A 27,811-nucleotide genomic window follows, 5' to 3' on the forward strand; every position below is an offset into this window, starting at 1 on the left:
GTGGGAAGGGTATGCCCAGACGTGGGTCCCGTGCTTCCCATGCCACTGGATTCAAGCTAGCCTGGCTGATGAGGGGTGAAACCCCGAAACCGGTCCCAGGATGCTTGTTTCCAGTCCAGGAAAGACCTGGCCAAGCAGTTCGGGCTGGACTGTTCCCATGGGGAACAGGGTCAAGACTGATTTGCATATGGCTGGGTCCAAACTGGAATGGCATGGGCAGCAAAAAAACGATGGATTAAACCCAGATGTGTGACTGGGGGTGAATGTTTGACAATGTTCAGCATTCCGTCCATCACTTGTTGTTTTTGCATTTGTCGCCCTAAGTGGGAAGGGTATGCCCAGACGTGGGTCCCGTGCTTCCCATGCCACTGGATTCAAGCTAGCCTGGCTGATGAGGGGTGAAACCCCGAAACCGGTCCCAGGATGCTTGTTTCCAGTCCAGGAAAGACCTGGCCAAGCAGTTCGGGCTGGACTGTTCCCATGGGGAACAGGGTCAAGACTGATTTGCATATGGCTGGGTCCAAACTGGAATGGCATGGGCAGCAAAAAAACGATGGATTAAACCCAGATCTGTGACTGGGGGTGAATGTTTGACAATGTTCAGCATTCCGTCCATCACTTGTTGTTTTTGCATTTGTCGCCCTAAGTGGGAAGGGTATGCCCAGACGTGGGTCCCGTGCTTCCCATGCCACTGGATTCAAGCTAGCCTGGCTGATGAGGGGTGAAACCCCGAAACCGGTCCCAGGATGCTTGTTTCCAGGAAAGACCTGGCCAAGCAGTTCGGGCTGGACTGTTCCCATGGGGAACAGGGTCAAGACTGATTTGCATATGGCTGGGTCCAAACTGGAATGGCATGGGCAGCAAAAAAACGATGGATTAAACCCAGATCTGTGACTGGGGGTGAATGTTTGACAATGTTCAGCATTCCGTCCATCACTTGTTGTTTTTGCATTTGTCGCCCTAAGTGGGAAGGGTATGCCCAGACGTGGGTCCCGTGCTTCCCATGCCACTGGATTCAAGCTAGCCTGGCTGATGAGGGGTGAAACCCCGAAACCGGTCCCAGGATGCTTGTTTCCAGTCCAGGAAAGACCTGGCCAAGCAGTTCGGGCTGGACTGTTCCCATGGGGAACAGGGTCAAGACTGATTTGCATATGGCTGGGTCCAAACTGGAATGGCATGGGCAGCAAAAAAACGATGGATTAAACCCAGATCTGTGACTGGGGGTAAATGTTTGACAATGTTCAGCATTCCGTCCATCACTTGTTGTTTTTGCATTTGTCGCCCTAAGTGGGAAGGGTATGCCCAGACGTGGGTCCCGTGCTTCCCATGCCACTGGATTCAAGCTAGCCTGGCTGATGAGGGGTGAAACCCCGAAACCGGTCCCAGGATGCTTGTTTCCAGTCCAGGAAAGACCTGGCCAAGCAGTTCGGGCTGGACTGTTCCCATGGGGAACAGGGTCAAGACTGATTTGCATATGGCTGGGTCCAAACTGGAATGGCATGGGCAGCAAAAAAACGATGGATTAAACCCAGATCTGTGACTGGGGGTGAATGTTTGACAATGTTCAGCATTCCGTCCATCACTTGTTGTTTTTGCATTTGTCGCCCTAAGTGGGAAGGGTATGCCCAGACGTGGGTCCCGTGCTTCCCATGCCACTGGATTCAAGCTTGCCTGGCTGATGAGGGGTGAAACCCCAAAACCGGTCCCAGGATGCTTGTTTCCAGTCCAGGAAAGACCTGGCCAAGCAGTTCGGGCTGGACTGTTCCCATGGGGAACAGGGTCAAGACTGATTTGCATATGGCTGGGTCCAAACTGGAATGGCATGGGCAGCAAAAAAACGATGGATTAAACCCAGATCTGTGACTGGGGGTGAATGTTTGACAATGTTCAGCATTCCGTCCATCACTTGTTGTTTTTGCATTTGTCGCCCTAAGTGGGAAGGGTATGCCCAGACGTGGGTCCCGTGCTTCCCATGCCACTGGATTCAAGCTAGCCTGGCTGATGAGGGGTGAAACCCCGAAACCGGTCCCAGGATGCTTGTTTCCAGTCCAGGAAAGACCTGGCCAAGCAGTTCGGGCTGGACTGTTCCCATGGGGAACAGGGTCAAGACTGATTTGCATATGGCTGGGTCCAAACTGGAATGGCATGGGCAGCAAAAAAACGATGGATTAAACCCAGATCTGTGATTGGGGGTGAATGTTTGACAATGTTCAGCATTCCGTCCATCACTTGTTGTTTTTGCATTTGTCGCCCTAAGTGGGAAGGGTATGCCCAGACGTGGGTCCCGTGCTTCCCATGCCACTGGATTCAAGCTAGCCTGGCTGATGAGGGGTGAAACCCCGAAACCGGTCCCAGGATGCTTGTTTCCAGTCCAGGAAAGACATGGCCAAGCAGTTCGGGCTGGACTGTTCCCATGGGGAACAGGGTCAAGACTGATTTGCATATGGCTGGGTCCAAACTGGAATGGCATGGGCAGCAAAAAAACGATGGATTAAACCCAGATCTGTGACTGGGGGTGAATGTTTGACAATGTTCAGCATTCCGTCCATCACTTGTTGTTTTTGCATTTGTCGCCCTAAGTGGGAAGGGTATGCCCAGACGTGGGTCCCGTGCTTCCCATGCCACTGGATTCAAGCTAGCCTGGCTGATGAGGGGTGAAACCCCGAAACCGGTCCCAGGATGCTTGTTTCCAGTCCAGGAAAGATGGCTGGGTCCAAACTGAAATGGCATGGGCAGCAAAAAAACGATGGATTAAACCCAGATCTGTGACTGGGGGTGAATGTTTGACAATGTTCAGCATTCCGTCCATCACTTGTTGTTTTTGCATTTGTCGCCCTAAGTGGGAAGGGTATGCCCAGACGTGGGTCCCGTGCTTCCCATGCCACTGGATTCAAGCTAGCCTGGCTGATGAGGGGTGAAACCCCGAAACCGGTCCCAGGATGCTTGTTTACAGTCCAGGAAAGACCTGGCCAAGCAGTTCAGGCTGGACTGTTCCCATGGGGAACAGGGTCAAGACTGATTTGCATATGGCTGGGTCCAAACTGGAATGGCATGGGCAGCAAAAAAACGATGGATTAAACCCAGATCTGTGACTGGGGGTGAATGTTTGACAATGTTCAGCATTCCGTCCATCACTTGTTGTTTTTGCATTTGTCGCCCTAAGTGGGAAGGGTATGCCCAGACGTGGGTCCCGTGCTTCCCATGCCACTGGATTCAAGCTAGCCTGGCTGATGAGGGGTGAATCCCCGAAACCGGTCCCAGGATGCTTGTTTCCAGTCCAGGAAAGACCTGGCCAAGCAGTTCGGGCTGGACTGTTCCCATGGGGAACAGGGTCAAGACTGATTTGCATATGGCTGGGTCCAAACTGGAATGGCATGGGCAGCAAAAAAACGATGGATTAAACCCAGATCTGTGACTGGGGGTGAATGTTTGACAATGTTCAACATTCCGTCCATCACTTGTTGTTTTTGCATTTGTCGCCCTAAGTGGGAAGGGTATGCCCAGACGTGGGTCCCGTGCTTCCCATGCCACTGGATTCAAGCTAGCCTGGCTGATGAGGGGTGAAACCCCGAAACCGGTCCCAGGATGCTTGTTTCCAGTCCAGGAAAGACCTGGCCAAGCAGTTCGGGCTGGACTGTTCCCATGGGGAACAGGGTCAAGACTGATTTGCATATGGCTGGGTCCAAACTGGAATGGCATGGGCAGCAAAAAAACGATGGATTAAACCCAGATCTGTGACTGGGGGTGAATGTTTGACAATGTTCAGCATTCCGTCCATCACTTGTTGTTTTTGCATTTGTCGCCCTAAGTGGGAAGGGTATGCCCAGACGTGGGTCCCGTGCTTCCCATGCCACTGGATTCAAGCTAGCCTGGCTGATGAGGGGTGAAACCCCGAAACCGGTCCCAGGATGCTTGTTTCCAGTCCAGGAAAGACCTGGCCAAGCAGTTGGGGCTGGACTGTTCCCATGGGGAACAGGGTCAAGACTGATTTGCATATGGCTGGGTCCAAACTGGAATGGCATGGGCAGCAAAAAAACGATGGATTAAACCCAGATCTGTGACTGGGGGTGAATGTTTGACAATGTTCAGCATTCCGTCCATCACTTGTTGTTTTTGCATTTGTCGCCCTAAGTGGGAAGGGTATGCCCAGACGTGGGTCCCGTGCTTCCCATGCCACTGGATTCAAGCTAGCCTGGCTGATGAGGGGTGAAACCCCGAAACCGGTCCCAGGATGCTTGTTTCCAGTCCAGGAAAGACCTGGCCAAGCAGTTCGGGCTGGACTGTTCCCATGGGGAACAGGGTCAAGACTGATTTGCATATGGCTGGGTCCAAACTGGAATGGCATGGGCAGCAAAAAAACGATGGATTAAACCCAGATCTGTGACTGGGGGTGAATGTTTGACAATGTTCAGCATTCCGTCCATCACTTGTTGTTTTTGCATTTGTCGCCCTAAGTGGGAAGGGTATGCCCAGACGTGGGTCCCGTGCTTCCCATGCCACTGGATTCAAGCTAGCCTGGCTGATGAGGGGTGAAACCCCGAAACCGGTCCCAGGATGCTTGTTTCCAGTCCAGGAAAGACCTGGCCAAGCAGTTCGGGCTGGACTGTTCCCATGGGGAACAGGGTCAAGACTGATTTGCATATGGCTGGGTCCAAACTGGAATGGCATGGGCAGCAAAAAAACGATGGATTAAACCCAGATCTGTGACTGGGGGTGAATGTTTGACAATGTTCAGCATTCCGTCCATCACTTGTTGTTTTTGCATTTGTCGCCCTAAGTGGGAAGGGTATGCCCAGACGTGGGTCCCGTGCTTCCCATGCCACTGGATTCAAGCTAGCCTGGCTGATGAGGGGTGAAACCCCGAAACCGGTCCCAGGATGCTTGTTTCCAGTCCAGGAAAGACCTGGCCAAGCAGTTCGGGCTGGACTGTTCCCATGGGGAACAGGGTCAAGACTGATTTGCATATGGCTGGGTCCAAACTGGAATGGCATGGGCAGCAAAAAAACGATGGATTAAACCCAGATCTGTGACTGGGGGTGAATGTTTGACAATGTTCAGCATTCCGTCCATCACTTGTTGTTTTTGCATTTGTCGCCCTAAGTGGGAAGGGTATGCCCAGACGTGGGTCCCGTGCTTCCCATGCCACTGGATTCAAGCTTGCCTGGCTGATGAGGGGTGAAACCCGAAAACCGGTCCCAGGATGCTTGTTTCCAGTCCAGGAAAGACCTGGCCAAGCAGTTCGGGCTGGACTGTTCCCATGGGGAACAGGGTCAAGACTGATTTGCATATGGCTGGGTCCAAACTGGAATGGCATGGGCAGCAAAAAAACGATGGATTAAACCCAGATCTGTGACTGGGGGTGAATGTTTGACAATGTTCAGCATTCCGTCCATCACTTGTTGTTTTTGCATTTGTCGCCCTAAGTGGGAAGGGTATGCCCAGACGTGGGTCCCGTGCTTCCCATGCCACTGGATTCAAGCTAGCCTGGCTGATGAGGGGTGAAACCCCGAAACCGGTCCCAGGATGCTTGTTTCCAGTCCAGGAAAGACCTGGCCAAGCAGTTGGGGCTGGACTGTTCCCATGGGGAACAGGGTCAAGACTGATTTGCATATGGCTGGGTCCAAACTGGAATGGCATGGGCAGCAAAAAAACGATGGATTAAACCCAGATCTGTGACTGGGGGTGAATGTTTGACAATGTTCAGCATTCCGTCCATCACTTGTTGTTTTTACCTTTAGAAAGAAGCCTGTTCATGCACACATGAGTATCTGCGGGCCATGGGGCAATCGATCTGTTCCAAATTAAGACAGTTTATCAGTACCATTTTGATTCATAGCATTCAATTCAGGATCATTCATGTTTGCTTCCCACTGCCAACCCGGAGTTGTGTAAAATTAACTTTTGCAATGGACTGTGTTTTCTCATCTCTAGATGACGCTTATCCCATGCATGTTGTCTGCCGAGCTGTTTTATTTAGGAGTACATTTTCTCTGGGCATTTGGGTTATACTCATATTTTACATCAGTATCATTTAAAAAAGAGGCCCACTGCACCTAATGCAGGTGTAGAGCCCGAGCATTAGGAATGCTCGCTATTGTTGTTGCTTCTGGCGTAGGTATGGAAGAGACTATAACAATTTGCTGTCACCACCACGGGCTTCTCTAGCTAACAATCTCCGCTTCTGCTGTGCTATACTGTCCAGAGGCACCTCCTTTGGCTTTGCTGGGTGGGAGAGCTGCAGGTGTCTTAGCTCTCAATGCAAGCATGTCTCAGAAGAGCCTTGCATGCGGAAAATCTAGCTGTGGCTTTGGGTATCTGTGCAAAACGATTTTGTCTCAGTCTAACGTGCTAAGATGACTCATTTCCCCCTTACTGGTGCAGTGGGGAAATTGGGGCTGGACATCTCAGATACAGGGAGGAGCTTTTGTATTTTAAGTAATTATGCTGTGTCCTACTCAGTGGCCTTCTGCAGAATCACTCTGGTGGTGATTGGCCAAAAGCTGCATCTATAGAGCTGCGTTGTACGTTTTTTTTCCTCCACAATACGTCCATCTCTTTTGCTGCTTGCTTCTTCAACTGTGTAGCACGGCTCCTACCTCTACTTCACCTATGGCAACTGACTTTGGAAAGCCCATCTGTTGATTTTTTTTCTTGAAATGTGAATTTTTTTAAACTCCTTCTAGATTAACACCAGACTGGTGCTAATCTCACTTTAAGAGGGCAGTGTGTAGGCAGAACACATAGACAGCTAAGCTAGGCGTCAGTGAATGTTTATGAAGGTCATTTTAGGGTATGCATTATGTAGAGTATAAGATATGCTGTCCACCAATAAGGAATTTTTTAATTTTCTTTTATCATTCAGGCAAGCGTTTAGTGAAATTGTCAAAGGGCATGTTTTGATAAATCCAGGGTGCTACCTAAAAGCCTTGAACTCCCCTTGGTAACTGTGTTCTGCTTGTGCGGACTGTCTGTAACAGAGGGTAACATTTGAACTAAATGTTATGCCATATGTTTCATGACAGGAGAGGGCAAATATATTGAGTGTAGGGGTGTATGACCAGCTTTGCACCTATTATGGTTGATGTTCCTTAGAGTGCCTGAAGAGACCCTCCATCAGCCCCTGGTTAGTGTGTTTTGTTTATATGAGGGAATGAGAGTTCTGAGGAGTCTGAGTCTGGTGAATGGCTGAATCCCTAGTGTGTGGCAGGGGGTTGTGTATGTATGTAGAGGTGAAATCATTCCCCTTGGAAGCAGCCATTCCTCCTGACTGTAGCACACAAGAACTGACCTTTTAACGGGAGACTTTTGCTGACTATGACTGAGGTTCTTTAGGCACCAGTGCTTTGCAGTCAACGTGGCATGAAGTGACCATGATGCTGCTGGTGCCCCCCAAAGAAGGGATAACGAAGGAAAGCCTATACTGCTTCCATGTTCTAGAATATAAAAATTTCTTCTTTTAACATATCTTTGATTTACATTTTTTCCTTGACTTTTAAAGTTTCGCTCATATTTAGGCTATCTGCGTACCTAGCAATGTTTTCCTGGATCGGGAACTTTGGAAGCAAATCTTTAGTAACATGGTTTGTAATCGGGATTATTTATTCTTACGTTTTAAGGCACTCAACCATAATGCTGAACTGCGGAGTCGTTTAACCAGAATACATTCGGAATCAGTCCTTTCTGACCAGGTTGTCAGTGTAAACATTGTCTCAAGTCCAGATGAGGTAAGAACTTAGTATTTATTCCTTGTGCACCATTTGAATGGCAGCACATCCATAGCTCGGGTCTGTATATCCTTCTGACGTGGCAGTGAAGTGCCTTGGGTTCGGACAGTCATTCAGCTATTGCGCATGATGAGCAGTAAAAACATGGCACAAGCATCAGCATTATTTGAGCCTTTAAATAAATAAACTACAAGAGCAATGGAAAAACAGTTGTGAGTACATCTACATGGTCCACAACAGTTCTGCATGATTCACAACAGTGATTGTGTTAACCGCTTGAAGTGCCTGCCATGCATGTCTATTTTTTATAACTGATATATGATATTTTATTATGTATTTCTTGGAATGTACATAGGTTGTAATTTTTCTGTCCATTAAGGTTGCTCAATTTCTAAAGTGGAACCAGTATCACCTTGAGAGACGATCTCTAAAATTCCCCAAAGTAACTACAAAGTACGATGCCCCTTGTTTTGCCCCAACACAGAACTAACGTTCTGGAGATGCTATTTGCAGATCACTTCTTAAATGCTGCTGCCAGGTCAAGCCACAGATCCTTAAACTTTTAATAATAAAAAAACGCAAATACCTTAAAGATCAAAACATTACTATCAGACATCAATGGTCCAGTGCACCCTAACATCTACTCTTTATATTCTCCATTTTATTACAGATATACATTTTCAGAGCTAATCTGTTGCATATAGGAGCTCTTCTATCACCTAATTCCCAATGAATCAATCTTATTGGCTTCAAGTCTGGGTCCCGGCCACAGCTGTAAGAATACATTAGTCTTCGGTTAAGGAAGTAAGGTTCCTTGTTCCTCAGCTGAAACAGGCTCACAAAACAGTGCCTAGAGAGCTGGTTATTGTTTTCTAATCTCATATCTCCCATTCTGTGGTATAAAGAATTTCTCCTTAGATGTCCTCTCCGTTGAAGTTGTCTCAGTGAGTTCTGTCATTAGATATTTCACAAAAATATGAGGTAATTTTGAAGCCATTTGTGAAACGTGTGTTCTTCCTACACTACGTTTCTCTTACATCCATAGAAAATGACATTTTGGTCTTGATTCCAAATCCTATTGTCCACTCCACTATCAATGGATTTTATGAATGGGAATTCCTCCTGTGGAAAAGTCCTCCTGCATAGTGGACTATTCTGCGTAAGTACATCTGTGTTAGACAGGGAGAAGGAGGGGAGAGAGGTGATGTACAAGTATGGATGAGAGGGTGATGGCCAGGGAATCTCCATCTAATAACTACAAACCAGAATGGAAGGGTGACGTCCCTGGAAATTCCAATAAATAGCCACAACGTTATAGCCTTGTGGATACTCACAAATATTTTCCATGGTATTTTTTGGCCTGGAAGCACAATGAAATCTACACAGTTGTAGAAGGTGTAGTTCCACGGTGAGAATGAGGACGGAAGGTCACGCTATTTAAAGGGGTGTTGAAGAAGCTTGAGTCAATCTTAAGAAGATATTATATCTGGAAAGCCAAGGGTTTTACATAAAAGTGCAAAACGGAAAGTCAACTCCTTCCTGAAACTGATTAGGGTTAGCAGCCTGAGGGGTTACACCAGTTTTTAAAACAATTTTTGGGACATTACCAAATATAACCCTCTGAATTTCTGTAAATTCCCCAAAAATAGTGATTGACGGAATATGTTTACTGATTTAGATTTGCACTGTTTTTTCAGTGAATGATCCAGAATAGAATTAACATTCCTATCTAGAATCGATGCACAGTTGTTACAATTTGAAGATGTGAAACTTAGGGCATGGCATTCCCTGCTCTGTTTGCCAAAGAAGTGTAAGGACTTCATAAAGTAGAATAAAATGCAGGCATTGTAAATTAGAGGGACTGCTTCTATATCAAAAATGCATAAGCAGCTTTCCCTTTAGTTTCAGCTCTTCTCTCAGGAGTTGTGTTCCCTTTGTGATAATGTGGAAGCCTACTGAAAGTCATGCATGAAGTTTACTATACAAATCGGGGAACTGAAAGCTGTGTTTAATAGAACACAACTGCATTCTGAGGGCATTGTTCTTTATGAAAAACATGTGAGCTATACAATTGTTAATGTGGCCCTGCATTTGCCAGGAATTTGAATATGTGATTTACAGCGATGAACTCAAGTCTTAAACGGGGCACTGGAATCAACACCATGTGGTCGTAGGAGGCACCATGGGATTTGTGGTCCAGTCACATATTTCAAACCGTTATTAAGAGTGCAAAGAACGTGCTCATGGGTAAATCTGTCCCCTTTCCTGTGCTATTTGCAAACGAGATCAAAGGAAATTATGAAACAGTAGCTGTATTCTTGAGATCCTTCCACAAGAACATTTCCAAAACTTTCACCACAGTTCTTTTCGACAGGTTTGAAACGTATGGATCATAATTGGCTCCCACCTCCCATTCTTCCTTGGTGCCCCACTAAAAATATGTATTGTTTTCAGTAATCTAAATAATATTACACTTACAAATGTTCTTTGAATTGGGAATCGAGCAACAAGATTACATAAACATAGCTTTTTGTACTGGACTCCCTCATCTCACTATGATCACACCTACACATGTTTTATTCTTGCAGCCTGTTGAGCAGATCCACGTTGGCCTTGCTTTGTCCCAGCAAGGTGTTAATGATGGCCGCCTCTCTATGTCTGAATCAATCTCTGAATTCTTTGATGCCCAGGAAGTGCTTTTATCAGCCAGCTCATCAGAGAACGAGGTAGGCATTGGTGTCACACCTGCACTTTGCATCCATGAGCTAATGGTTAACAGTTATGACCCACAAAGCAGAGACATGCCTTTCACTTACCGAATCAGTGCACTTTCTAGACATAAGCTAGTGGTATTTCTGCTGTTGTCACCGTCACAAGCCTCCTTGCAAAGTCAGTAGTCTTACCGCCAGACTCTCCCTCACAGTGTAACATTCAACCATACTCTAAAGCTCTTTTTTGGGGGTATGGAACACAGTATATAAATACTCCTATAGTAGAATATCACGTTGTAACTTTATGTTTCTTCTTTGCTATTTGAGAGCTGGCGTACTGCATGACTTTCTGCATTTCTTTTGCAATGAATGTGTGTATGTTTGTCAATTCTATAGTCTGAACCTAGTTACAGGAGTGCTTTACAAGATTTGGGGATTGTAGTAAAAAAATCTAATTCCACGGATATTAATCTGATTGAACAATAGCATCAACACAGTCGAATACTACAGATGCAAAATCTGATACTCCTTGTGTGAGAGAGGTTCCTGACCTGCTTAAACCTCCCTAGATGTTTTTCATTTGCTGCCACCTAGTTTTTGAACTGCTGCTGTGAAGGAGTCACACCAGTTAAGTTCATGCACTCTAAACTTCTGTAAAATGGCTTTGATAGCTAACGTCTAGTTTCCACCCTTGAAATATGGAGGTTTGCTGCTCAGCTGGGGTAAGAGACTGTGCTGGTTACACATGAACACATGCAAATGCTGGCTAACTCAGCCCGGTATCTGTGCACAGGTAGCCTGTCACAAGTGGGGCCTTGAGTAAATTGGCATAGGCCTCTGCATGCCTTATAACTTAAATAAACATTGAAAAAGAAATAGGGTGAAAGTTGTACCAAAAATATTAACTTTTGCATTGGCTCAACACGGAGTGTCCTTTCCGATGTCAAAAAAGGTCAGAAGTGGAAATATAATATTAACATTAGCATATTTTCACTACTTCGTATACATTAGATTTGTCAGTATTTTCCTGCTTTATCCCTTAACGAGATTTAGACTTTGCACTGCACTGCTTGGCCAATTCAATTACCCTCTGGGACAGCAGGTAAATCAATCATGGTGATAAATTCAGGTAGATTGTCTCCCCGGGAAATAGGACCATTTCCAGGAGATTAAGGTTCTTCGGGAAGAATAGTGTAGGAATCTGCCTGGTCTGATTAACTTCACATACTGACAAGCTTGTACATGCCCTTTCTCACAGAGACAAAGGGGGCAACCAGACCTCTGAGACCTCTGCCACGACCCACACCAGGGGTTTATTGTTGAAGATTTTGGAAGGGAGGAATTCACAATTTTTCCAAAAATCCCTGAACCATGGGTGAAGGATGATGTGACATCCTTGTATTCGACAGAGACACCAATCTTCTAGAAATATCCAGCACCACTTTTAAACTCATGCACAAGGGAAAACGCTGAACAGAGCTCAGCAATACAGAGGGTGGATAATGTTTACAGCTTGCTGAAGAATCCCTGTCTGGCGAGGACTCCATGACTGTACTTCTAGGGACTGTTGTCCTTATGGCCAGTGGTCCTGGTGTTCCCACTTCCTTTGGGTGACAGGAGAGGTGCAGTTTGCTTGGAACCTCGGAATAGAGGGTTCCCTTTGAACCTCTACTGACTGGTCCTGTGGTGGGTACCCATGGAGGTAGACCCTTGCATAAGAAACACAGACACCATGCAAAAGGCCCAGGGGAAGTGGGACCGGGGGTGTACATGCAGGCAGTGTAACTAGCCTTAAGGGCCAATGATTGCTGCTGGAGGAAGAGTCCAGAACAAAGAGCAGGTTCTAGGCTCTGTTCAGCTCCCTACTGCTGGAAGGAGCTAGGTGTGTGTGGAAGTTGCAAAAGAGCCTTGCACGTGTGAGTTGACCTCGCAATGAAAGCTTTAGCTCCTATGTGGCATAAAGAAAACAAAAACCTCCACTCCCTCACTCATGAGGTAGGGGCCTCCTATTTTTCTTTAAGACATGTAAAGAATAAAAAAGAAAAGCTGAGTGGCCACATCAAATAGAGAGCGTACTCGCGACGTGAGAGACGAATAACGACTTGGAATCGGGACCAGGGAGAACAAATTGCCCGCACGAACCGATAAAAAGTAATGCGTATACATTCATATGGATGGGATATACGATGGCAAAATAGAACTGGAGTAGATTACAAGGAGGTCCTGAGGAAGTCAAGGGGTACACCCCGGATGAAACACGTGTTGACCTGTGATCTATTTGATCTGTGACCTTTGACCTGTGATCTATTTGATCTGTGATCTATTTGGATGATTACGCAATCTACAGAAGACTAACCAGTAACCTACATGGACAATTATGTGATTTTTTTATTTTTTTTTGATGATTTTCAGAATAAAGACTACTAATGAAGATCTGTACTTATTGTGTGGATCAAATGGAGGATTAGAGACGGGGATAAATAAGAGGAATCTACAAAATCTGGGATCAGATATTCTGAACAAACTGTGGGTTCTGGATGAATGAAAGTTCGATATATACATAATACTCCCAAGGATTTGCCTTGGGAATGTTTGATTAATATTACAATTGCTACTTTTCATTACAAACTGTTGTAAGAGAATTTCACGTGTGCCATAACTTAATGTACATGTTTTAGATAACACAAATACTTTTGTTATCGAGTGAGGTTTTTGTTGGGGGTGGAACCTTTGTTCTGAGCACCGTGTATAATAGAATTTTTGCTGTGGTACATATATAGATAGGGAAGTAAGAGCGCCAGTTCACTCTCAAAATTCACCCCTTTAAGACTCCACATCAAATAGAGTACCGGAGCTGGCACTCAACCTGCACGATCACTCCTTAAGGCAAAGGGACCATTAAATGTCTATATTTTTCCATCGGTGCCCCAGGAGGGCAAGGGCAATACTTTATTCATTAGTTTGCTTGGGAGGCCTCCCAGGAGCAGAGGTGGGCCCTAACATCATCCCTGAAGTGGTCCTGGAAATCATTCTAACTTGCCTGTTTAGTTCCAGTATTCCAAGTACTCCTGGACTTAAGACATCTGTCAAAAAGCTTTGGGATACATGGGCCTTTATTTTGGGGTCATGTGCAGCGAGTGTCAAGATCAAAGAAAGACTCTTACGCTGCATTTCTATAGAATTTCAAAATATTTGACATGTACAATGTTGACAGTAAATCACTGCATATATTGTCTTAATTCCTTGAAAGGTGGTACTTCCTTGAGAGGGTCCGAATATTTATTTGCACTGTGTGCACTCTGTATTTTGACTTTAATTGTTGTGGTGACACCCTAATAAAGCCAGTGTACCTGATGTTTAAAGAGAGCACCCCTCAATTTGTGTTAGGCTCATGGGGGGAGGGGAGGGGAGGTTGCTGTCTTTAGGGTTCAGGACTTGCTGGTGTACAGACCGTTAAGGTACATTCAGTGTGGGGGTTGGGGTCTAAGGTACCTTGAGGGGATTACCTGGCCTTTAGTGTGCTCGGCCCTTTGGTTATGAGGCCTTTTTTTAGAGAGTGCTATCAATGGTATTTCCACCCTCCACTTGTGTTCGTATTTGTACATGTATGTGCAGTGTGTTGTAGTGTGGCTAGTTAAGGACTTTTCCATTTTATAAAAAAAAGCACTGGCTGGACAGCAAATTAGTATATGTTGTTGACTGCGTTGCTGCTTCCCGAGACTGTAGCAGCAGCTCCCTTGAGTAAGCCTTGGGCTTTTCTGTCTCAGTACCATGAGAGCCAAATGCTAAAAAGGGGTACTTTCTGGGGTGCCTGCATTACGGGGACACCAGTATCAAAAGAGCCCAGTTGTTAGAATTTTAACCCAGTACCCCTGTCTGCCCTGGGACCATCTGATTCAGAATTCATACAGAACCCAGAACCTCATGGACTTGCATCCTAAAAACAAGGTTCTTTAAAATTTGGAATAGATGCTCAGTGTTCAGTATGTGATGCACATTTGAGCAATCTCATGTAAGAAACTTTACTTATGTAATAATCAGACCTTTTTATAATCAAAATGTTCATTGGGGGCATAGACAATTGACAAAGAAAATATCATGCCACTGAACTGTTCGCTCTGCTGCGGTACCTGGTTATGTTTATAGTGTCCTACTGCCTAGATTTTACTCCAGGGGCAGAGGAGTGTTTTACATTGTCTGCTGTGCAAATTGTTCTTTTATTGCAGCAACAGCAACTCATCTATGAGATGCTGTATACTGAACTGTATTTGGCTGCGTGCGTGTTAGTGTTAAATCCAGATTACTAAAGTGTCAGTTGAGGGGAACAACTTTATTGCAGTTAAATACTAGCATAACAATCTGTTTCCTGGACATGGTTTACACTAATACTGTAAAACACTGTGATCAGAAAAAGGGATGAAACATGGGTCAAATTGCTAACTTCCCCTCAAAAGTATAGAATCCCAGTTGAGAAGTGTCCATACTAGTCCCAGAAGATTCCATCTGTAGTGGCAGACCATTGAAAGGTTCAGAAACCTGACAGGTGCTGTTAACTGATTTGCAATGGGAAAGCTAATGGACCTCATTTAGGGGTCGCGAAGGGTCCAGCTGCGACCCCTGGATTGCCCTTTGCGACTGCCTTTGCGACCCCTGTCTCAGGTGGCAAATTCAGTGGCAGAAACAGTGGCAGCTAGTCCTTATGACCGTCAATTGAGGCTCAATTTTCTTTGTTTTCTTTCATTTGTTTTATGCCACTAATAGTAAAAAATAGCATTTTATTAACTATTATTGTATTAAAAATGCAGTACAATTAGCTGGAATATACCCTTCCATGGCAGTTGAGGTAAGTAAAAAATGCTTTTAAAAGGATGTTGTGTGTGTGCTTGCGGGTGGAAGTGTATTTATGTGAGAGACAGTGTGCGTAAGTGTGCATTTGTTTGTATGTCAAAGTATGTGTGTGAGTGGAAGTGGAGGTCAAAGGGCATGTGATGTCCCTTCCGTTACCCCTGACATTTCGGTGAATTGACGTTCATGGGGAAGCTGTTCCCTGGGGAGAACTTCCCCCTTGGAAATCACGAAAGATAGCTACAGGGGAGATGGCAGTTGTCTAGATGAGCACTGCATACCACCCCCGCAGTATTAATTAGACAAGTCCATACGCAACCCCTGTGAATGTGCAATTTGTGATGCCGCCTATTATTACATACGTCACTTCCGAAACTGAGGACCCTGGTTGGCTTATGCGTCTTTGGGCCCCAGCCTCTGGCTCTTTTTATCGCCTTTATTCAGTTGGTCTATCAGTGGTACAACTAGCTCCGACTTTCTGCTAGTTCTTTGGCGTTTATTGGTACTTAATTTCCAGACTACTTAATTTACCATTTCTTCTCTTGCCACTTTGGTATTGCGTGGCGACGTTGCTGTCACAATGCAATGAAAGGCAAATTAAGGAAAGAACTGTCATCAATGTATTTCTGTTTGAAATTAATACCTTGTTCTATTAGCATTTTCCCCCAAGGTTCACTTTTGCATTTGTTCTGCTTTTTTAAGGCTTCAGATGATGAATCATACGTCAGTGATGTGAGCGATAATATTTCTGAGGACAACACCTGTGTCGCAGAAAATGTTTCTGGTCAAAGTAGAGTATACTTTTATTCTTTTTATGCACACACGTGTCATAATTCATGCATTTTTCAAACTTCATTGTTGACTTTCATATTAAATGTCTGTTTTCTACCTTCAGTGGATAAATAGAATGTAGAAGAAAAATGTAGTGCAGTGTATAAAGGAATTCTTGGAAAGATAACATCAGATTATTACAGTATTCTTGCTGTCAAATTCAAAGGCATATACAGTCTCACAAAGTTGATCTAACATTACAACTAAAAATAGCCCATGTCTTAATTCTGTATTCACTAGACTTCTGCAGCAAATATCCCTCCCGATTTTCTACTTACATTTTCTGTTGAATTTTCAGTCATTAATAAAACCATATCCAGTCATGGTATATGAGCGGTACACTTTTGGGTAGCTAGTTCACCAATTTTGTTGCTCAACTTTATCTCAAAACACTATGAAGGAAGGACAGAATATCTTTTGTTTTGTTATCAGAATGTCTGCTAATGTTAGTGCAGCTAGAACAAAAAGTGATGGAATTCTTAGGGGCATATTTATACTTGGGGGCATATTTATACTTGGTTTGCGCTGAATTAGCGTATTTTTTTTTGCACGCTAAATCAGCACAAACCTAACTCCGTATTTATAGTTTGGTGCTAGACACTGTTAGAAATGGGGTTTTTGGTTGGCAGTCAGGTTACCCCCTGTCCAAGCAAAAACCCTCACTCTTGTCAGGGTAAGTCACACACAATCCAAGATTATCCTGTGCCCACCCTCTGGTAGCTTGGCACGAGCAGTCAGGCTTAACTTAGAAGGCAATGTGTAAAGTATTTGTGCAATAAATCATACAATACCACCATATAGCACCACAAAAATACACCACCCAGTGTTTAGAAAAATATATAATATTCATCAGCATAATTGTAGGTCAAAACGAATAAAGTTGGACTGAAAAGTGATATAAAGTGTCTTAAGTCTTTAAAAAGCAAACAAAGTCTCTTTCAAGCACAAAGTACCTGGTTTGGAGTGGAAAATCTCCTCAGAGGGCCACAGAAGAAGAGAGACATGGAAAAATGGTGTGTGCGTCGATTTCTCCCCAGCACACATGGACTTGCGCCGTTATTTTTCACGTGGGGAAGTCGTGCGTCGTTTTCCGGCGAGCGGACAGTCTCTTTCTGTGGATCGCGGGGATTACCAGATGTCCCGGGTCTGTGCGTGGATTCTCCTGCTTGTTTTCCGGCTGCGTGTCGTTCTGCGGGGCTGCACGTCGAAGTTTCGCTCTCACAGCAGGCGTCGCATCGATTTCTCCTCTGGAGGTCGGGCGGCGTTGTCCTTGTGAGGCCGTGCGTCGAAGTTCCGGTCGTCCCGAAGGGGTCGCATTGATCAGCGTCGGTGTGCGGTGTTTTTCTCGCCGCGGAACAAGCTGTGCGTCGAAAATTTCAGCGCACGAAGCGTCCAAGTGAAAAAGAGAAGTCTTTTTGGTCATGAGACTTCAGGGAACAGGAGGCAAGCTCATCCAAGCCCTTGGAGAGCACTTTCACAGCCAGACAAGAGTTCAGCAAGGCAGCAGGCCAACAGCAAGGAAGCAGTCCTTAGTAGAAAGCAGACAGGTGAGTCCTTTGAGCAGTCAGGCAGTTCTTCTTGGCAGGATGTAGTTTCTGGTTCAGGTTTCTTCTCCAGCAAGTGTCTGATGAGGTAGGGCAGAGGCCCTGTTTTATACCCAAATGTGCCTTTGAAGTGGGGGAGACTTCAAAGAGTGGCTAAGAAGTGCCCCAGGTCCCCTTTCAGTTCAATCCTGTCTGCCAGGGTCCCAGTAGGGGGTGTGGCAGTCCTTTGTGTGAGAGCAGGCCCTCCACCCTCCCAGCCCAGGAAGACCCATTCAAAATGCAGATGTATGCAAGTGAGGCTAAGTACCCTGTGTTTGGGGTGTGTCTGAGTGAATGCACAAGGAGCTGTCAACTAAGCCCAGCCAGACGTGGATTGTAAGGCACAGAAAGATTTAAGTGCAAAGAAATGCTCACTTTCTAAAAGTGGCATTTCTAGAATAGTAATATTAAATCCAACTTCACCAGTCAGCAGGATTTTATATTACCATTCTGGCCATACTAAATATGACCTTCCTACTCCTTTCAGATCAGCAGCTACCACTTCAATACTGTATGAGGGCAGCCCCAATGTTAGCCTATGAAGGGAGCAGGCCTCACAGTAGTGCAAAAACGAATTTAGGAGTTTTACACTACCAGGACATGTAAACTACATAGGTACATGTCCTGCCTTTCACCCACACAGCACCCTGCTCTAGGGGTTACCTAGGGCACACATTAGAGGTGACTTATGTGTGTTGAAAGGGGAGGTTTAGGCTTGGCAAGTACTTTTAAATGCCAAGTCGAGGTGACAGTGAAACTGCACACACAGGCCTTGCAGTGGCAGGCCTGAGACAAGGAAAAGGGGCTACTTAAGTGGTTGGCACAACCAGTGCTGCAGGCCCACTAGTAGCATTTAATCTATAGGCCCTAGGCACAGAGAGTGCACATTACTAGGGACTTATAAGTAAATTAAATAGTCCAATCAGGTATGATTCAAGGTTACCATGTTTTAAGAGAGAGAGCATATGCACTTTAGCACTGGTTAGCAGTGGTAAAGTGCGCAGAGTCTAAAAGCCAGCAAAAACAGTGTCCAAAAAGTGGAGGGAGGCAGGCAAAAAGTTAGGGGTGACCACCCTAAGGCTGTCAGGTCTAACATACACGTTTAATGCCAAAGTAATGGAGTTAAAGTCATTTTTTGGACGTGGAAACCTACCTTGCATCAATGAGATGCAGGCTAGGCGTTCCCGGCCTAAAAATGACAATATGGCCTTAGTGCCATATTTATTCCTCCTTGCTAAAATCAAGCACGGGGGGATTGGGCGCTAAGCTTGCCTAGCACCATTATTTAACACCTGGGTATGGGCAGGCGTTAGGGGACCTGTGGGCATGTTTCCATGGTCAGAGACCATGTAAAGAGCCCACAGGTGCCCTTCCCTGGCCCCAGGGACACCCTCACCCACACCAGAGGGACACCGCAGGATGGGGGACCCATCCCAGGTAAGTCCTGGTAAGTATATATATATTTTTTAATTTTTTCGCCTTTGGGGGCCCTAATTTGGGACCCCCTGGATGACACTGGCCCCAATGGCCATGCCCGGGGACATTTGTCCCCTGGGCATGGCCATTGGGGTGGTGGGCATGACTCCTGTCTTTACTAAGACAGGAGCCATGTCCATGTGGGTTGTGTGCCATGAAATGGCATTGCTCTGCTTAGAGACATTTTTTTTACCTCTAAACAGTGTAGCGCCATAATTCGGTGCACAACCTCTGGTTCCCCCTACGACTCCCCGACCCGGTTAGCATCATTTACAATGACGCTAACCGGGCATTACAACCCAGCCGGCGTCCAGGAGTGGCGCTAGCCGGCGCTATAGTTTTACACGCAAAACTGCGCTGACGCAGTTTTACCTGTAAAAGTATAAATATGGGCCTTTAATGTATTACCTCTTTTTCTGCTGTTCATGATGACAAAAAATGAGCCAGCAGTTTCAACTAAACAGTGTGCATATAAATGTCACAGCTTAATCTGAACATGTCATTATCCTGCACAAGCCCCATTCAGGGAGGAGTAGTCACAAGTAGGAAACGTGAGTGACTACATATCATTCACCCTCTAGGAGAGAAGAAAAAGCGGTATCGGGGAGGATTGATATTAAACATGGGGAAACACACGTGCATACTAAACTGTGCACCATGAAATTATAACTAGGATTTGGCCATGGGCCGAAGATAATTTGTAACAACATAAACATATTTGCCCTTTATGTCATTATTAATAAACACTCATATATAAGAAGACCTTGCTAATGTAGAAGAAAAGATACCACTCTGAGAAAGACTAAAACGTCTAACGTGAGTTTTATGGAAAAATAGCCAGCTCCAAGCAAAACACTGCGTGACAATTGCTCTTTCAATGGACCAAGCTTCTGCCTTCAATCAGTTAGAGCACATAATGCTAAAATTAGCCACATATACATTCTATACATTCTGAGTTAATTTTTAGACTCTTTTTTTCTCAATACAAGTGAATGGGAGCAAGAGCACATGATCAAAAGCGTTACTAAAAGAAACTAAATAATGAGTAGGTGGCAGGATCACCTCAAGATACAGAATGAGAGTTGTTGTTGGAGCCTAGTTGAGGAAGACACAAACAGGCGCTGTACTACTTTCTCAAACTCACCTTTTGTGGTGCCAGTTCTCAAAACAAAGCTGTGCTTACTACACGATGCAGACAATGAGCAGTTGTGCAGCACTAAACAAAATGGTTACAGTGTAGTGGAAATACATGAACCTTATCAGATATACTACAATTAATGTGTTCTACCTATTAAAGTATAACATTGTAATTCAACAATACAGTTGATGGCAATTGATTGACAAGCGCATGTTAAGTTAAGCACGAGCAACTCCACTTTCCCACTAGTGTCATTGAACGGCTTGTGATCAGTCTGCAAAAATAACATTGCACATATACATCCATCACGTCTTTGAACAAAGTAGGCAGATCACAGCTAACCAAACTCCCAGTCAACCAGTGACTGACAAACTTTCTGGAAGCCGAATGCTCTAAAGAAGAGTAAAATAAATACAACATGAAATATTCATAAGATGCTCTAGCAGGACAGCTAGTAGAAAACTTATTGAACCCAAGTGTATTCTGCGTTTAGCCCTATCACGAACACTCCATGGCATAAAAAAGATGTGTCAATAAACAGGAAAACAGATTTGAAGGATAGCAAATAAGCAGGCTCAAAACACCTGAAATAAAAAAAAGGCATGAATATCTTCCAGAGCTACCAGAGGAAGCTGTAACTTAATAGGATTCCTAAATCTTGTAAGACACTGCCAGGGATAAGAAATTAAAACTGACAGTAAACTAAATATAGAACATGCTGTAGATGGCTAGCAGGAACACAGTTCATCATGGGGGCAAAGAGGATGAAGTTTTGGGAGCACTGATTTGATAGTCGGTGTAGTGATTTACACACCAGTTTAGTGTCTAGAATCTTTATGTAGCAGGCAGGATGGGGAGAAATCACAATAGTAATTGTCTAATGTGCGGGGATGCAACGTGTAAGAGGTGATGTTTCGTGGCTGAAGGGGACCTTAGCAAACTCCACAGACAACATCATGGCCAGTGGGTGAGCAGCTGACCTGCCATTTGTCTTAGGATATTTGCGTAACAGTGTCTGTGATAAAGGTGTGGTTTGGAGTGGCAAGTATACAAGTAGTGCAGGAGCATCAAGATGCTCTAGCTGTGTACATCTTTCTAACACGGAGGCCACATTGGTGTATCTGCTGTCTACGGGCAGACAGTCCAAAGTTGCGGCACAGAGTGGTCTGAACACAGTGCCAAGGTCAGCTTTGACTGACCACTTTCTCCCATGCTTCGCACTTCTGAGGTCAGCGTACACAGCACAACCATCCCCACTTCCAGGACCGTCTCATTCCTCAAGTAACTCAGTGGGTAGAAGCTACTGGTCATGGTGAAGATGGGCAACGTAAGAATAGCAGTAACAGTGGCACTTTAACCAGCACAGCCATCATCATCATTCTATTCAAAACACCTCTGATTAGTTGTGGAAGCCCTAAATCACTCATGACCCTTGTCTACTAGCCTTCCACAGGCACATCCGTATTATCTCGTTTCACCCTCCACTCATGTGATAGGCTGCAAACAGAAGCAATCATTCCCTGACCAGTAATTCCCTGGGCTCTGCCTGAATGTTCTCTCGTGGAGATGAACCTAGAACCAGGACAAGATTTCCACTCACTTTTGGGTTCGTGATGGAAACTCTGACGACCACTAGTTGTGATCTTTGTAAGCAGGAAGAGTCTCACGTCTGTATTTGACTGTGCTTTTCACTCGTGTTCACAGTCACAGTGTGGGATTTTTGCATATTTGAAGTGCGCGAGCTGCCATTGACAAAATACCTTAATCTGCAATTGTGAACTTGGTCTTTTGAACATGGAGACGCCTCCTTTACGTCACATGCTACTCTTCCAGTAGATTGAGCTCGCAATGTATAGTGTTCCTTTGCTTGCGTAAAAGCTACCTATTCAATAGCAAGAACTTGTTTTTTGTATCCGTGGATAAGTTCTCATTATTTAAATGTACACAACCCTTGATGGAAAATAAGAGGTAAATTAAACCTCGGCTCATTGAAAGAACACCATGCTTTTAAAATCTCTGTCTAGGAAAATATGAATAAAAACCTAAACTCTGATTTTTCATGATAGCTTCAAGTGTTGGAATAATCACAGCCAAGCCTCATTTGCTTTATTTTCGTTTTTTATTTGGCTTTGTTTTTTTTTGTTTTTACTAATGACGTTCTCACATAGGTCTCTCAGCCCATGACCAATGTTTAGAGAAGTGCACCAAGATTACCAAGAGATTGACACTATTCCTAACAAGCTCAATCCTTGGACTTCGTACACAAACTAGGCATCGCATAAATTACGTTTTTTTCCCTTTCTGCTGCTATTTATCGAGAAAGGGGACCATGCTCATTTGCCCGACCATCCACCATCACTAGTTACACATCACTAAGGGCCTTAGGGCGGAGTCTCCTTCCAATCCATCACCTTAATCTCTTTCCTGATTTGATTTTTCTCAAATTTACATTTGTTCATATGAGGTTTAAGCAATTTCGTGACCAAGTTTGTTTTTCTTTTCTCCTTATAGTTGTGAATGGTGAACTCTCTGGAGTAGAATTCCTTAATGGAAGACGAACTTATCTCCCTGCTCCTTCTCCAGATACCAGCAATATCAATTTATGGAATATTTTGAGAAATAACATTGGTAAAGATCTTTCTAAGGTCTCGATGCCAGTCGAGTTGAATGAGCCTCTTAACACTCTGCAGCATCTCTGTGAAGAAATGGAATATAGTGAACTATTAGACAAGGCTTCTGAGACCGATGACCCTTACGAACGCGTGGTACGGTAATACTGGAAGAGTCTTTCATTTGTTAAACGCATGGTTTTCGATAATGGTTATTTATACAGTGCTTCTAGCTTTATGAAGCAGGAGTGTTAGAAAGGTCCAGGACCCAGATTTATGACCGTCAGTGTTTGCGACTCTCAGTTTCCATTTTTTTGTGACTTTAAAATTGCGAGTTGCAATCACTGATGTACAACAGTGTCTGAGACACTGTTTGCGATTCCCAAATGGATCACAAGGGACCTGCCTCATCAATATTCATGAGGCAGGTCGCAATTTGCAACCCATTGGGAATGGCCGACACTGGGATGGTGGCCTGCTGGGGTCAGCAGACCACCATGTCTGTGATGTCTGTGACTGCTTTTTAAATTAAGCAGTGTTTCTTTTTTCATGCAGCCCGTTTTCCTTACAGGAAAACATGATGCAATTCAAACAAAAAAATTAAAGGTTTTCTTTAAATTTTTTAAGGGGAGGCAATGGTCTGTGGGGCCACTGCCTGCTCTTAAAAAAATGTTTTCACCCACATTCACAAAGGGGAAGAGGTCCCTTGGTGGCCACTTCCTGTTTGCGAATGGGTTACTGCCTCCTCTACGGAATCGGTGAAGAATGAATGTTTTGCGACCACATTCCAGTTGCAAAACATTCATACATGCCAGTGCTATTCGTTATTAGGAAGGGACGCCCTAAAACACGCCCCTTCTTAATACCGACTCGCAAAAGCAAAATGCAATTCGGTAACAAGTTACCGAGTCACATTTTGCCTTTTGTACATGGCAAAAAGAATTTCACAAGTCGCAAAAGATGCGATGGGCTGTTTGCGTCAGGAAAATGATTTGGACATTTGGCCCCAAAAATAGTTTTTCTTTACCATAGTTAAGTGAGCCACAGGCACCTCTATACCTCTGCAGGTGCTCAAGCTGTATGATAGAAAGGTATTTTGCTTTCAGCTCTTTGGCTGTCCTAGAGGGACTAGCAACAGATTGCTTGGTTCATGTGAATAGCATTACATGCCTACCTTGCAATCTGAAAAGTAACCCTCGTAGTAGACATATATGTGCATGTTTACTTATGTGATTATTATGTATTTTCTGAAGTCTTTAGTGGGCATAACAGTAAAAGTAAACGTTTATCTTTCCTAATTCCATCAACTATTCACAGCGTGGCATGAGTTGGTCATTTTCCCAGTGCGCTGCGCACACATAACATCATGTACAAGTTTTCTCGTGCAGAGTAAATATACACCATCAGGAGCATGTAGAGGTCAGTGGTATATGTGTTTAGTAAAGGCAGAGCTGAAAAGGTGCACATTTTAGTTTCCCCACTTTGATGAATACTTATGTCTGCACATTCCTCACCTTATGAATAACCCCAGGTGCCAGACTGGATCTGGAAAGTTTTTCCTCTGACAGTAGGTGTCTTGCGCTAGTGCCATGTGGCTTGATCCTCGACTCCGCCTGCACAGGAACTGACAACACTGGCACACAGATGGCGCTGCCCGGCGCCCCAGTGTTGGTTCCAGTTTTCATGTGCCTTATTGGTGAAGATGCGGAGCTTGTTTTTGGTATTTACTAATTTATTGATGTTTCTAATAGCAGAATATGTTAAACCTCACATCGTAAAGTATCAGGGGCCAAATCATGATGATGTTATTGAAATAAGTCCTTATCAGATCCGCATATGAGCTATAGCTAGAGCTATTCTGCCTCCCCCAGATCCTTCGACATGTGACTTCTGTACCTCAGTGCAGCTCAGGGTCATCGGGGAAAAGAAGGTTGATTTGAACAAGAGAAAGGCAGTCAGTGCTGCAAAGTAAGGATCAGAGTAGAAACGGAGGAAAGTGTGTATGTACGTATGTGCCTGTAACTCTTTTAGGTCCACAACACAGAACAAGCCGGTCTCTTCCTCTTTCTTCAAAGTCTGAGGAGGAAACGGCCTACAAGACCCAGAATGGATCAATAAGGTAAGCTTTCAGTGTAACTGAAGCAGTGTTTGCACTGTATTGCTGAGAGATCATTAGAACACAGGGCTGAAGCGAGAACTCCACAAGACCATCGGAAGCAGTGCCTGATGGCAGAATCCTGGCACATCTCTTGCATTCCAGGAATCTTTTACAAAACGTCCTTAACTTTTGTCCTTTACTTAACTTTCCGGATACCAAATCTTAAGTTCTTTCTTGATTGCATGCTCTTATAATTATTACTTATTTTTTCTTTGGTCTCTTTCGCTCCATCTTCAGTTGTCATACTTCGCTTCTCTCCTCTTTTCATTCCCCACTGTTTAACATTTGTTCTCTGTCTCCAATTGTTTTCTCAGTATTGCGTTGGAATATATTTACAATTTCGTTCTTACATAAGGATAATGTATACAGGCCTCAGTGAACATGTAGTTTTCCATATACGATTAGAGAGATAATGGGAAAAAGTATAGACACACCAGTGTACAAAGCTAACAAAAGAGAGATTGAAACCATGTTTCTTCATACTTTCCTGAGCTGTGCTAGCAATGCAGACCCGCTTGAATAGATAGGAACATCTAATCGTGATTTGTTTTTTATCACACTGTCAAGATGCAGCTCTGACGTCTCACATTGTGTTCCCTTGTACCGAACAGTCTCTGACATTGCACCCCCATGTGTATTTTGTCATTAAACAGGTACTTATTGCTGCATTTGCAGTTTCAGGATACGCTTCTACCTACTACAGAGCCGGAAGCAAGCCCTTTAATCCCATGCTTGGGGAAACATATGAATGTGTGCGAGAAGACAAAGGATTTCGTTTTTTCTCTGAGCAGGTAAATCCATTTTCTTAGTAGGAACTGTAAAAATGCTCCCCTTCTTGGAAATAAATGGATGGCCAAAGCATCAATGCTTTGTTTTGGGTGGGAGGATGGGGTGACTCCAGTCGGTAAACAATTGTGCTAGAAGCTGGAAGATGCTACAGATAGGTCAAAAAAATGACTTAATTGATGAGCACCTCTGTCCTACAATCATCATCATAAGTTTTTGAGCTCCTCACTAAAGGTGCCAAAAAGTCATATCTAAAAGAGCTCAGAAAGGTCCAACTATGTTACGGAGAGGGCACAAGACAACGAGGCCACAGACCCTGAACTCCCCTCACCCCCCAATGAGTGGGTAGAAGTAACTGCTTCTAAGCGGAATGTTAATGTGTGAGGAGTATTTGGTTTTAGTGATGATTGAATTGCTTGGTTGACTTTGTTGAAATCACTGGATTTATGTTTGCTTTTACATGGTAGCGTCTGAGATATTAAACACATAAATACATACCATTGTAGCAGCAGCATTCTGAATTTACTATGGCCATAAATAATCTGTTATGGAAGACCCAAATAGATTGAGTTGCAAAAGTCCACATAGGATTGGACTAAGGCGTTCAAAGCCACAACCCCTTGGGAAAAAGAAGGGAAACAGAAAACTCTGTATAAAGCTCTTGGGTTGAGGAACATGTTTTGGCGAGGGACACCATCTGTTTTCTTAAACTAAACTCTGAGCCAGAAATTGTACCCATATTTATTACAGACTAGACTCAAAGTGGGCACAGGCCTAGAGCCTGAGCCATAACTTTGAGTCCCATGTATTGGGGTTACAGCTTGTTATCTTTACTTCTGTTTTAGTTGCATTGCGTTTTAAAACGTTTAGTAAGTTTCACACTTGAACAGATTCTAACACAAGTGCTAGATTATTTGTTTCAGCCACGTCTGTCTAGTGCAAATCTGCTTGTCATCTGCAGGCAAATAAAACAGCTGAAATGGGTGTCAAAGACTGTCCAGAGGACCCAAGTAAAGCATAAGGACCAAAGGGAAAGGTCCCGGGGTGCACCCAGAGTATAGGCTTCAGTGGTGAAATAAAAGAAGGAAGTTCAACACATTGTAATGTATTACATAAAAGGCTCCAAGTGCCATTACCTTGATAAATAGATTAGCAGAGAAATCAGAAAGACATTCAAGTTCAATGTTGTTGAAACCAGCTGACAAATTTAATAAGAGCGGACCCTGACTCCAAAGCCGTCAGCTTTGCACCTCAATTCATCCACCACCAGATATTACCACTATCTCAGTCCTCGTCCATGGGTGAAAGGCTACCCTGGCAAGGGTCCAGTTTCTGAGAAGATTCTACAAATGAGTGTAGTTTACAAGTGGCAGCACTTTCAAATAACCAGGTCATAGAAGACAGGAAAAGTATCATCCTCCTATTTGGGGATCCCCGGTGCGGTTTTTTAACCTGTTTAAGGTCAGAAGGAACCACCATTAACTCAGAAGAGGAACAAAATAGGAACTAATGATAACAACAAAGGTGCTGTGGTCAGTTTCAGTTATTGCAGCGTGACTCAGGATTTTTAAAAAGCTAACTGGGTGTATTTTTTGATAGGCTAATTTTATTAGAATAAACATTTCTTAGTTGAGCTAGTGTAGTGATTATATTTCAGCCTTGCATTGATATGCAGTTTTAACCTCTAAAACAAACTTTGACCTCCAACATTTTGTCTAACTTTTTAATTGGACTTGTTCCGCCTTACCCATTAAACCAGTGTCAGCTGAAGTATTTTGGTTTAACTGGTTGGTTTACAGGTGGTGAGGTTGAAAACCAAAAAGGTCCATTATCCAACACCCTTGAAAGGCTTTTCAGGTAATCAGACTCAAATTCTGATTAGGTTGATGGAGAGGGGTGGGGGGAGACTGGGTTTGTTGTGAAATTTGAAGCCTATTCACTCCATGATAC

General features: G+C 44.3%; 1 protein-coding gene across 2 annotated transcripts in view; it reads left to right on the forward strand.

Moving 5' to 3' along the window:
* The window catches only part of OSBPL6 (oxysterol binding protein like 6), a 566,805-nt gene that overhangs the window by 381,358 nt on the left and 157,636 nt on the right, over positions 1-27,811 (forward strand). For both annotated transcript variants that reach the window (XM_069225427.1, XM_069225425.1), the window contains 5 exons: positions 7,617-7,724; positions 10,313-10,450; positions 15,983-16,070; positions 22,820-23,073; positions 25,729-25,866. In XM_069225427.1, the coding sequence (XP_069081528.1) occupies positions 7,617-7,724; positions 10,313-10,450; positions 15,983-16,070; positions 22,820-23,073; positions 25,729-25,866 (726 nt within the window). The remainder of the gene's footprint in view (positions 1-7,616; positions 7,725-10,312; positions 10,451-15,982; positions 16,071-22,819; positions 23,074-25,728; positions 25,867-27,811) is intronic.

The sequence above is a fragment of the Pleurodeles waltl genome, chromosome 3_1, assembly GCF_031143425.1.
Source record: "Pleurodeles waltl isolate 20211129_DDA chromosome 3_1, aPleWal1.hap1.20221129, whole genome shotgun sequence".
NCBI lineage: Eukaryota > Metazoa > Chordata > Amphibia > Caudata > Salamandridae > Pleurodeles > Pleurodeles waltl.